The sequence below is a fragment of the Lithobates pipiens genome, unplaced genomic scaffold (assembly GCF_037356315.1).
Source record: "Lithobates pipiens isolate NorthernLeopardFrog02 unplaced genomic scaffold, aLitPip1_a1.2 Scaffold_47, whole genome shotgun sequence".
Classification (NCBI taxonomy): Eukaryota; Metazoa; Chordata; class Amphibia; order Anura; family Ranidae; genus Lithobates; species Lithobates pipiens.
In genome coordinates, this window is record NW_027507871.1 from 5,046,502 (window position 1) to 5,059,960 (window position 13,459).

General features: G+C 46.7%; 1 protein-coding gene across 1 annotated transcript in view; it reads right to left on the bottom strand.

Annotated features, from left to right (window-relative positions):
- Positions 1-752: 752 nt before the first annotated feature.
- The window catches only part of CLSTN3 (calsyntenin 3), a 195,376-nt gene continuing 182,669 nt past the window's right edge, over positions 753-13,459 (bottom strand). Inside the window, exons 18-19 of the mRNA XM_077467139.1 lie at positions 7,158-7,351; positions 753-3,965 (exon numbers count right to left, since the gene is read on the bottom strand). Coding sequence (XP_077323265.1) covers positions 3,885-3,965; positions 7,158-7,351 — 275 coding nt within the window. The 3' untranslated portion in view covers positions 753-3,884. The remainder of the gene's footprint in view (positions 3,966-7,157; positions 7,352-13,459) is intronic.

Genomic DNA, 13,459 nt, shown 5'->3' on the forward strand with positions numbered 1-13,459 from the left:
TCCACTACCAAGTGGACTTGATGGTGTTGGAGGAGTTGTTCACTGGTTCACAAGTGGAAGACCACAGTATATACATATAAATAAAGAACATGCACATGTTTTGGAAGAACAATGTAGAGACCGCTGCTAGCAGTTCCAACACTATGCAGCTGGGCATGATGACGTCATTTAGGATCTGCTCTTATGTGTTGCGTCCTTGGGAGGAAGACTCATCAATCTACCCAGGGGACTTGCTGCTGTTGGAGGAGACCACCTCTAGCAGTTCCAACGTCAAATAGCTGGGCGTGATGACATCGCTTGGTAGGCTCCGACCTTACATGTTGCGTCCCTGGGAGAGGACTTTCTCACTTTACCACCAAGACTTCATCACACTTTTATATGTTTATTATTGACTTCCTATATGTACTTAAATGATTCAGTGCTGCACAGATTCACTTTACTCGATATTACAAAGAACCTGCTGCCTTGCCCTGCATTGACAATACTCAGGTTTATTTAGTAATCCACAGAGAGAACTGGGAACAACTGGACTGATATCAATGCACGACAGGCAGATAGCCCAAGAAGTTCTTGACCCACAAGATTTCTGGCAGGATCGACAGGAATTTTTTTGCACTTATCAAACTGATATAACAAAATACGTTTAATGATAAATTTAACAGACCAGAGAAGAGATCAAATAAGAGAAGTCATTGTAAAGTTTTACATACACTTTAACTCCTACCCAGAACAAACCACACAGAGGCAAGATCTTCTCTATATATTTTTTTTTTATATATAGTTTTATATATATTTATACCAGAAATCAGTGTTATTTCATTCATCGTCGTGACCCCCTCTTTTCTGAAAACTCCCTTCGCAGGGACTGAAAGATGACTCACGGTGAGGGGGGGTGGAAGAAGATGACCGGGGCTAATTGGTAAACGCTGGGGTTAAGGAATTAAGGCCATTGCTCGCAGGAACCAATCACGTGTCATTGTTGAAGGTGTGCTGAAAAATGATTGGTTGATGTGAGCCACATGGACACTTTTCCGTGCACTAGCTTTTACTAATGAAGTCCCGTTATAGAGAGGATAGGGTGATGGAATGGATGGTAAGTGGGGTAAGATGGCTAATTTTAGGCCATGGTGTCCCGGGGTCATCAGCCTCTCTATAAACAAAGGACTTCCGGGAGTTGGGAAGGTTTTTCTGGTACACAAGGAAGACATATGGTCTTATTTATCGTGTCTGAAGGAAGGACTGTCTGTTTTTCCCAAGGTGGCCAAATTCTCTACTTTAAAGGCCAGCTCTATAGACCACTTCTTGGATAGACACCAATGGGTCAATTCAGAGTTTCTTCTATCCCTTGGAGACTCTAATGGTGAGATTTCTTTGCAGTATTGCCTCCATCCCCTTTAAAGCTTTAGTTATTTGTTCATATCGTAAATTAATCCTTTAAAGATGTGACCCAACACTGAAGTCTTCAAGCACAGGCTTGATGGAACTTTAGTTATTTGTTCACATCGCAATGAATCCTTTAAAAGATGTGACCCAACATTGAAGTTTTCAAGCCCAGGCTTGATGGAACTTGCCAACAATAAAGCAGAACCTAGTTTTGAGTTAATTGGCCTTTAAGAACGAACGAAACAAGAGGCTCCGTTGGTTAATATGGGCAAGAACGGTCTGCTTTTCCCAAGGTGGCCAAATTCTCTACTTTAAAGGCCAGCTCTATGGACCACTTCTTGGATAGACACCAATGGGTCAATTCAGAGTTTCTTCTATCCCTTGGAGACTCTAATGGTGAGATTTCTCTGCAGTATTGCCTCCATCCCCTTTAACGCTTTAGTTATTTGTTCACATCGCAATGAATCCTTTAAAAGATGTGACCCAACATTGAAGTCTTCAAGCCCAGGCTTGATGGAACTTGCCAACAATAAAGCAGAACCTAGTTTTGAGTTAATTGGCCTTTAAGAACGAACGAAACAAGAGGCTCCGTTGGTTAATATGGGCAAGAACGGTCTGCTTTTCCCAAGGTGGAGAAATTCTCTACTTTAAAGGCCAGCTCTATGGACCACTTCTTGGATAGACACCAATGGGTCAATTCAGAGTTTCTTCTATCCCTTGGAGACTCTAATGGTGAGATTTCTCTGCAGTATTGCCTCCATCCCCTTTAACGCTTTAGTTATTTGTTCACATCGCAATGAATCCTTTAAAGATGTGACCCAACATTGAAGTCTTCAAGCACAGGCTTGATGGAACTTGCCAACAATAAAGCAGAACCTAGTTTTGAGTTAATTGGCCTTTAAGAACGAACGAAACAAGAGGCTCCGTTGGTTAATATGGGCAAGAATGGTCTGCTTTTCCCAAGGTGGCCAAATTCTCTACTTTAAAGGCCAGCTCTATAGACCACTTCTTGGATAGACACCAATGGGTCAATTCAGAGTTTCTTCTATCCCTTGAAGACTCTAATGGTGAGATTTCTTTGCAGTATTGCCTCCATCCCCTTTAAAGCTTTAGTTATTTGTTCATATCGTAAATTAATCCTTTAAAGATGTGACCCAACATTGAAGTCTTCAAGCCCAGGCTTGATGGAACTTGCCAACAATAAAGCAGAACCTAGTTTTGAGTTAATTGGCCTTTAAGAACGAACGAAACAAGAGGCTCCGTTGGTTAATATGGGCAAGAACGGTCTGCTTTTCCCAAGGTGGCCAAATTCTCTACTTTAAAGGCCAGCTCTATGGACCACTTCTTGGATAGACACCAATGGGTCAATTCAGAGTTTCTTCTATCCCTTGGAGACTCTAATGGTGAGATTTCTCTGGAGTATTGCCTCCATTCACTTTAACGCTTTAGTTATTTGTTCACATCGCAATGAATCCTTTAAAGATGTGACCCAACATTGAAGTCTTCAAGCACAGGCTTGATGGAACTTGCCAACAATAAAGCAGAACCTAGTTTTGAGTTAATTGGCCTTTAAGAACGAACGAAACAAGAGGCTCCGTTGGTTGATATGGGCAAGAAAGATGGTTCTTATCTCCGATACTTTGATGGACAACGTTCCATGAGGCTAGAGCACGGAGAACTGTTTGTTGTCCACAACAACCCAAAATTGTCCATAAAAACCCAAATTTTCTTTCATGTTCCCAAGAAAATGAAGAGGCTCAGTTGGTTAATATGGGCAAGAAAGATGGTTCTTATCTCCGATACTTTGATGGACAACGTTCCATGAGGCTAGAGCACGGAGAACTGTTTGTTGTCCACAACAACCCAAAATTGTCCATAAAAACCAAGAAGATGAAAAGGAGAGTCTGACCGGTTGCTAAAAGTAATCCAGACAGTTCTTACTTCAGGCATTGATAAATAAGGCACTAGTCCCCGATGTCGGTGTGAATCTGACCCCCTTTGGCGTTAAAGTATTGAGTGATAATCTAAGTAGGGAGTGAATCCGCAGCCCCTCAAAAAACCTAAAATGTCGAAACATCACATGAGACCGTTACAAACACAGCATGAAGGAGAGGAGGCGGCAAATTTTCCCCTGAGAAATGATGACATGAGTTGTGATGGAGGGAGAGGGGGGGGTGGGGGGGGAGGGGCGTCCAGAACAAGAGAGATGATGAGCGCATGACACACAATCCAGCAAATGTGTCCAAGATAGAGACACTCCGAAGAAAGCACGCGCTTCAAATCAAGGAATAAAACAGGATAGCCCCAGTCTTGAGTGTCTATACGTGGCACTCCCTGCTTAGAGTGTCAAAACATCGTACACGCCCCCCTAGAAGAGTTGCGTAGGTTAAGTGGCGCAAACACCGCACAGTTGTGTCGGGATGTGGCAGACGCACCAGGTGATGGTGGGAATGACACATAAGCGAGAAGCACACATATGCACGGCTTGTAAGAGTTGGCCTTCAGCGTGACTGGTCTTCCAGGTCCCCCTTCTCTGGGACGGCTGCTTTCTGTTTAGGGCCCACATTACGAGACTGCAAGGACTGAAAGAGAAAGACAAAAAAAACTGATATATGAAGGAGAGACCTACATACACTGGATGGTCGAACGTTCATGGACACCTGACTAATACACCTACGCAATAGTGTCTAATCATTGGTGTCCGTGAGAACAGTGACACATTTTTGGTGTCAGTGAAAGGAATAGTGCCCCATAACTGGTGTCAGTGGGAGGAATAGTGCCCCATAACTGGTGTCAGTGGGAGGAATAGTGCCCCATCATCGGTATCAGTGGGAGGAATAGTGTCCCATCATTGGTGTCAGTGGGAGGAATAGTGCCCCATCATTGGTGTCAGTCTGAGGAATAGTGCCCCATCATTGGTGTCAGTGGGAGGAATAGTGTCCCATCATTGGTGTCAGTGGGAGGAATAGTGTCCCATCATTGGTGTCAGTGGGAGGAATAGTGTCCCATCATTGGTGTCAGTGGGAGGAATAGTGTCCCATCATTGGTGTCAGTCTGAGGAATAGTGTCCCATCATTGGTGTCAGTGGGAGGAATAGTGCCCCATCATTGGTGTCAGTGGGAGGAATAGTGCCCCATCATTGGTATCAGTCTGAGGAATAGTGTCCCATCATTGGTGTCAGTGGGAGGAATAGTGTCCATTGGTGTCAGTGGGAAGAATAATGCCCCATCATTGGTATCAGTGGGAGGAATAGTGTCCATTGGTGTCAGTGGGAAGAATAATGCCCCATCATTGGTGTCAGTGGGAAGAATAATGCCCCATCATTGGTGTCAGTGGGAGGAATAGTGCCCCATCATTGGTGTCAGTGGGGGGAATAGTGCCCCATCATTGGTGTCAGTGGGAGGAATAGTGCCCCATCATTGGTGTCAGGGGGGGAATAGTGCCCCATCATTGGTGTCAGTGGGGGGAATAGTGCCCCATCATTGGTGTCAGTGGGGGGAATAGTGCCCCATCATCGGTGTCAGTGGGAGGAATAGTGCCCCATCATTGGTGTCAGTGGGGGGAATAGTGCCCCATCATTGGTGTCAGTGGGGGGAATAGTGCCCCATCATCGGTGTCAGTGGGAGGAATAGTGCCCCATCATTGGTGTCAGTGGGAGGAATAGTGCCCCATCATTGCTATCAGTGGGAGGAATAGTGCCTCAAGGGCCAGATAAAGGCAAGCAAAGGGCCGCATCCAGCCCCCAGGCCACAGTTTGGAGATCACTGGTCTAAAATGTCTTTGTATGCTGTAGTATAGAAGAGTGGTGCCCACATACTTGCTTTAAGCCATGTAGTATATACAGTATATATATATATATATATATATATATATATAGAGAGAGAGAGAGAGAGAGAGAGATCTATCTATCATCTATCTACCGTATCTATCTATATATGATGAATCTGACCAAGGATTTCATCCTTCCTCATTGCATACATATTAAAAGGAAGGTTTTGGTTGGAGTTGTGGAGTGTGTTATTAGCATTTCCTGAGTTATGGTTACGATGTAGGACACCCTTGGTTACAAAGTAGGAGATCCTTGGTTATGATGTAGGACGCCCTTGGTTACGATGTAGGAGACCCTTGGTTATGATGTAGGACACCCTTGGTTACGATGTAGGACACCCTTGGTTACGATGTAGGAGACCCTTGGTTATGATGTAGGACACCCTTGGTTACCATGTAGGACACCCTTGGTTACCATGTAGGAGACCCTTAGTTACGATGTAGGAGACCCTTGGTTACGATGTAGGACACCCTTGGTTACGATGTAGGAGACCCTTGGTTATGATGTAGGACACCTTTGGTTACGATGTAGGAGACCCTTGGTTACGATGTAGGAGACCCTTGGTTACGATGTAGGAGACCCTTGGTTACGATGTAGGAGACCCTTGGTTACGATGTAGGAGACCCTTGGTTACACTGTAGGAATCCCTTGGTTACAATGTAGGAGACCCTTGGTTACCATGTAGGACACCATTGGTTACAATGTAGGAGACCCTTGGTTATGATGTAGGACACCCTTGGTTACGATGTAGGAGACCCTTGGTTACACTGTAGGACACCTTTGGTTACGATGTAGGAGACCCTTGGTTACGATGTAGGAGACCCTTGGTTACGATGTAGGAGACCCTTGGTTACGATGTAGGACACCCTTGGTTACGATGTAGGACGGACACCCTTGGTTACGATGTAGGAGACCCTTGGTTACACTGTAGGAAACCCTTGGTTACGATGTAGGACACCCTTGGTTACGATGTAGGAGACCCTTGGTTATGATGTAGGACACCTTTGGTTACGATGTAGGAGACCCTTGGTTACGATGTAGGAGACCCTTGGTTACGATGTAGGAGACCCTTGGTTACACTGTAGGAATCCCTTGGTTACAATGTAGGAGACCCTTGGTTACCATGTAGGACACCATTGGTTACAATGTAGGAGACCCTTGGTTACGATGTAGGACACCCTTGGTTATGATGTAGGACACCCTTGGTTACGATGTAGGAGACCCTTGGTTACACTGTAGGAATCCCTTGGTTACGATGTAGGACACCTTTGGTTACGATGTAGGAGACCCTTGGTTACGATGTAGGACACCCTTGGTTATGATGTAGGAGACCCTTGGTTACGATGTAGGAGACCCTTGGTTACGATGTAGGAGACCCTTGGTTACGATGTAGGAGACCCTTGGTTACACTGTAGGAATCCCTTGGTTACAATGTAGGAGACCCTTGGTTACCATGTAGGACACCATTGGTTACAATGTAGGAGACCCTTGGTTACGATGTAGGACACCCTTGGTTATGATGTAGGACACCCTTGGTTACGATGTAGGAGACCCTTGGTTACGATGTAGGAGACCCTTGGTTACGATGTAGGAGACCCTTGGTTACACTGTAGGAATCCCTTGGTTACAATGTAGGAGACCCTTGGTTACCATGTAGGACACCATTGGTTACGATGTAGGAGACCCTTGGTTACACTGTAGGAAACCCTTGGTTACGATGTAGGACACCTTTGGTTACGATGTAGGAGACCCTTGGTTACGATGTAGGACACCCTTGGTTACGATGTAGGACACCCTTGGTTACGATGTAGGAGACCCTTGGTTACGATGTAGGAGACCCTTGGTTACGATGTAGGAGACCCTTGGTTACGATGTAGGACACCCTTGGTTACACTGTAGGAAACCCTTGGTTACGATGTAGACTGTTCACCATGCATGGTCTTACCTCCATAGGGTTCACAGTTATGGTCATCGCTGAGTCCTCCCAGAACGGATCCCGCTGACTGGATGTTTCAAGCTCCTCCCCATCAAATCCTCCTCTCTGCCGCACGTTGTGTATCCTTGACAGCCCCAGAGTAACGATCAGCGCCAAGAAGCCGATACAGACGACGATGATCACCATGGCAACACCAGGAAAAACTGCAGAGAGGCGACAATGATAATGGAAACGGATCATCACAAGAAAGATAATGTTATCAACAACAACATATCGAAATGTTTACTGTAATTACCAACACTAATAAAAAAACTGAAACAGTTGCAAAATGCGATTGTACCAGATTCTTTAAGGTCTATTCTAAAGAGACGTGTGTATCCTTTCTTGAATCCTTGGGTCTTGTTATAAAAAAAAAAAAAAAGTTTGCTGTACGAATATGACAAACATTCGCACAGCAATGAAAAATCTCGGTGTTTTCTTTTGTCTAATATGATTATTTCCTATGATCATAAGGCCCCTTTCACACTGGGGTGTTTTTCAGGCGCTACAGCGCTAAAAACAGCGCCTGAAAAAACCCGGCCCCTTTCACTCCACACTGGAGCGGTGCGCTGGCAGGACGGTAAAAAAAATCCTGCTAGCCGCATCTCTGGAGCGGTGAAGGAGCCGTGGATTCACCGCTCCTAAACCGCTCATACCCATTGAAATCAATGGTGCAGCGCGGCTATACCGCGGGCAAATTTGCGGGCAGTTTTAACCCTTTTTCGGGAGCTAGCGGGGGTTAAAACCGCCCTGCAAGCGGCCTAAATACCGCCGCTAAAACGACGGTACAGCGCAGCTAAAAATAGCTCCGCTTTACCGCCGACACCGCTCCCGCCCCAGTGTGAAAGGGGCCTAAGTGCTATCTAGTGGCCACAATATGGTATGATTTACCTCAATCATGAAAATACTGCATTATGACCACTAGATGGCGCTGACAGTCATAGGAAATAATCATATTAAAAAAAATTATGGAGGTTATGCAAATTTTTGTTGAATTTATACACCAAATTCTTGTAATAAATAGATCCCCTTGGTAATCTTTGTGTATTGGTGAGCTTTCCGGTGAAATTCCCAATCTCATGCGATTTCTTCCACTACTCATTTGTGTATGTGTGTGTGTGTGTAGAAAGGGAAAAGCGCCATCTAGTGGGCAGTTTAAAAAAATGTTAGAACTCACTGTACATCTGGCCACGTGCAAAATAATCTACACAGGTGTCCTGGTCCACCAATGATAGCAAATCACGGCCGCTGGAGGTGCTCACGGAGCTGGAGGAGAAGTTCTGGGACTCCCGTGGGTATAGGGCAGAAGTGATGTCAGCTTGGAGGCGGACCCCCCCCTCTACATCTTCTCAAGCCCCGTGAGCACCTCAGTGGCCCCTGATTTGCTATCATCGGCGGACCGGGACACCTATGTAGATTATTTTTCATGTGGCCAGATATGTACTGTGAGTTCTAACATTTTTGAAACTGCCCTCTAGATGGCACTTTTATCCTTTTCTATACACACACACAGGAGCAGAGTGGGGGGAGAGGGGGGAACCACCTGCGATTCAGACAGGAATCGCACCACATTCCTGTTCAAATCGCAGTGTGATTTGCGACCATTCATTTTGTATTGACACAAATCACACCGCAGACTATCGGTTTCGGTATGTGGAGCTTTTGGGGCGAGTGCTAGGTATCGGTACATCCCTAAGATAGAACTTGACCCTTGGTCCTTAACCACTTTACTACCGCCGTACATCTTTAACCACTTGAGACCCGCGCTATAGCCAAATGACGGCTACAGCGCGGATCTCCTTTTCCGGGACGACGTCAATAGACGTCGTCCCGTGTACGAGCGGCCTGCGCGCCCCCTGAGGGGTGCGCGCGGCGCGCTCTGTGATCGGCGAGTCCATGAGACTCGCCTGATCACCGATCCGTGCAAGGGGTAGATCCCGACCCCTTACCACGTGATCAGCTGTCAGCCAATGACAGCTGATCATGTGATATAACGGTGCCGGTAATCGGCTATTATTCCTCCTCGCGCTGACAGCGCGAGGAGGAAAAAAAAAAGCCGATCACCGGCGGCCGTGATCGGGACATCAGTCCAGATCACGGCCAGCCCTGCCAGTGCCCACCTGCCCCCTGCAGTGCCACACTTATTAAAAGTAAGTGCCCCCCATCAGTGCCACCCAGCAGTGCCCATAGTGCCACCCAGCAGTGCCCACAGTGCCACCCAGCAGTGCCACCCACAGTGCCACCCAGCAGTGCCCACAATCTGCCTCAAAGGTGCTGCACCCCAGTGCCACATATCCGTGCCCATCAGTGTCATCTACCAGTGCCCAGCAGTGCCGCCCATCAGTGCCCAGCAGTGCCACCTATCAGAGCCACCTATCAGTGCCCATCAGTCCCATCTATCAGTGGTACCTATCAGTGCCCATCCGTGCCACCCATCCGTGCCACCCATCCGTGCCATCTTATCTGTGCCCATCTTTGCCCATCAGTGCCGCCTTATCTGTGCCCATCGGTGCCGCCTTATCTGTGCCTATCGGTGCCACCTTATCTGTGCCTATCGGTGCCACCTTATCTGTGCCTATCAGTGCCCACCAGTGCAGCCTATCAGTGCCCACCAGTGCAGCCTATCAGTGCCGCCTCATCAGCGCACTTCAATGAAGGAGAAAAATGACCTGTTTGCAAAATTTTATAACAAACTATTAAACATGATTTTTTTTTTTGCATCTTTTTTTGTTTGTTTAGCAAAAAATAAAACTCCGAGCTGTAATTAAATACCACCAAAAGAAAGCTCTATTTGTGGGAAAAAAATGATAAAAATGTCATTTGGGTACAGTGTTGTATGACCGCGTAATTGTCACTCAAAGTGCATCAGCGCTGAAAGCTGAAAATTGGTCTGGGACTGAGGGGGGTTTAAGTGCCCAGTAAGCAAGTGGTTAAAGCAGACTCCAAAAGCTGTGCGATTTTCATTGTGACTTTGATACAACTTTGGGGTCACTTTGATAAGACATTCACACTCTCTGGCAATGAACTCTTATCAATGTCAGATCAAAGTAGTGAATGAACCTCTTCTGAAGTCACAGCGACTTCAGTAGTGTCAATTGGAAGGGCTCTCATAGAGATACATGGCATTTCACATGTCCTGAGACTTGGGCTCTCACTGGTTGGATCCTAAGACGCACAAGTGTGAAAGGAGCGTAAACAATAAAGTGTTGTTGGCTTATTTATGCACTGCCAGATATAAATGCAACTGCAGAAATAAACCCCTGCGGGGCGCCTGTTAATGGCTGTGATGACAGCCACCCTCACAGACACAGTGTACAGAGCCTGATCCGAGCGGCTCTGTACCTTGAGATTGCTGTGAAGACCAATCACAGAGATCGCACCGGTAAACAGTGTCGTGTTTACACTTAAGCGCCCACCTCTTCCTCTTACAATGGAGGAAAGGGAACGAAGAATTAATCACTGGTTCCAGATCAGAGAGATGAGCAGCACATATTTGAGGTATTCATTGATTGCGGGAACATTTTTTAACCTTGACCAAAAGATCTGCCCAAGGATGTCGGGGAGAAGATTGGAGACCTGCACAAGGCTGGAATGGGCTACAAGACCATCGCCAAGCAGCTTGGTGAGAGGAGACAACAGTTGGTGGGATTATTATTCACAAAATAACGATGGATCTCCTCGGTCTGGGGCTCCATGGAAGATCTCACCTCGTGGAGGATCAATGATCAGGAGAACGGTGAGGAATCCGCCCAGAACTACACCGGAGAATCTTCTCCATGATCTCAGCTGGGACCATAGTCACCAAGAGAACAATCGGTAACACACTACACCACGAGGGACTGAAATCCTGCAGCCCCCGCAAGGTCCCCCCGCTCAGGAAATCACATGTACAGGTCCCCCCGCTCAGGAAATCACATGTACAGGTCCCCCCGCTCAGGAAATCACATGTACAGGTCCCCCCGCTCAGGAAATCACATGTACAGGTCCCCCCCGCTCAGGAAATCACATGTACAGGTCCCCCCCGCTCAGGAAATCACATGTACAGGTCCCCCCCGCTCAGGAAATCACATGTACAGGTCCCCCCCGCTCAGGAAATCACATGTACAGGTCCCCCCGCTCAGGAAATCACATGTACAGGTCCCCCCCGCTCAGGAAATCACATGTACAGGTCCCCCCCGCTCAGGAAATCACATGTACAGGTCCGTCTGAAGATCACTAATGAACATCGAATGATTCCGAGGAGAACCGGGGAAAGTGTTGTGGTCAGAGGAGACCAAAATCCAGATCTTTGGCATCAACTCAACTCACCGTGTATGGAGGAGGAGGAATGCTACCTATGACCCCAAGAACACCATCCCCCACCGTCATACATGGAGCTCCTATGACACCAAGAGCACCATCCCCCACCGTCATACATGGAGCTCCTATGACCCCAAGAACACCATCCCCCACCGTCCTACATGGAGCTCCTATGACCCCAAGAACACCATCCCCCACCATCATACATGGAGGACCTATGACCCCAAGAACACCATCCCCCACCGTCATACATGGAGGTCCTATGACCCCAAGAACACCATCCCCCACCATCATACATGGAGGTCCTATGACCCCAAGAACACCATCCCCCACCGTCATACATGGAGGACCTATGACCCCAAGAACACCGTCCCCCACCGTCATACATGGAGGACCTATGACCCCAAGAACACCATCCCCCACCGTCATACATGGAGGTCCTATGACACCAAGAACACCATCCCCCACCGTCATACATGGAGGACCTATGACCCCAAGAACACCGTCCCCCACCGTCATACATGGAGGACCTATGACCCCAAGAACACCATCCCCCACCGTCATACATGGAGGACCTATGACCCCAAGAACACCATCCCCCACCGTCATACATGGAGGTCCTATGACCCCAAGAACACCATTCCCCACTGTCATACATGGAGGTGGAGACATTATGCTTTGGGGGTGTTTTTCTGCTAAGGGGACAGGACAACTTCACCGCATCAAAGAGACGATGGACGAGGCCAAATCTTGGGTGAGAACCTCCTTCCCTCACCCAGGACATTGAAGATGGGTCGTGGATGGGTCTTCCAGCATGACAATAACCCAAAACACATGGCCAAGGCAACAAAGGAGTGACTCAAGAAGAAGCACATTAAGGTCCTCGAGTGGCCTCCAGATCTTAATCCCACAGAAAATATGTGGAGGGAGCTGAAGATTTGATGAATGAAAAATAGTTTTGGACAGCCGCACTCCAAAAAAAGCCTTTTATTAAAAAAAAATCCAAAATTGTATGTCACTGCAGAACCAGACAACTGACGCGTTTCGCACTACACACAGTGCTTAGTCACAGCTATGTTTTTTTTTAATTTTTTTTAATAAGAGGCTTTTTTTGGAGTGCGGCTGTCCAGAACTATTTTTCATTCAACGCTGTATGCATTGCCGTCACCTGTGGCTTCTTTAGCTGGGCGGAGAGCTTTGTTACTAAACGATCCTCCTGGAGTGGTGACATCCCCTTCCCTAGCTGAAGATTCGAGTTACCAAACGTCAGCCTCGAAAACGTAATGACTTGGAGAGGATTTGCAAAGAGGACAAAACCCCTCTTGAGATGTGTGCGAACTTGGAGGCCAACTCCAAGAAACGTCTGACCTCTGTGATCGCCAACAAGGGTTTTCCCCACCAACTACTAAGTCATGTTTTCTGAAGGGGATCAAATACTTATTTCACTCATTAAAATGCAAATCAATTTATAACTTTTATGAAATGCGTTTTTTTTTCTGGATATTTTTGTTGTTATTCTGTCTTTCACGGTTAGAATAAACCAACCAATAAAATTGAAGACTGATCGTTTCTTTGTCAGTGGCCAAACGTACAGAATCAGCAGCCGATCAAATACTTTTTTTTCCTTTACTGTACTTTGCTGTGGGTGGAGTTTAAAGAAATGCTCCGGTCTAATGAAAAGAGGAAATCATAAATGCAACCAGAAAAACATGAATGGCTTTGCTTGTACTGGGAGAGCAGCTAATGTACAGTTCAGGGCCCGAGACGCTGGAATATTTTTTGTTGCCCCCCCCCCGCTCTACATTCTGCTAGCTGATATCATAGTAAAAGATTATATTATTTGTGCAAAGCTTTTTTTTTTTTTCATGAATAATCCACATTTACTGTCCTTTAGCGTTTATGGGGGTCGGACCGTGATCAGTGGGCGTAAACCATCTTTGGTGTTGTTGGGAGGAACTGTACCCTATCTGTGC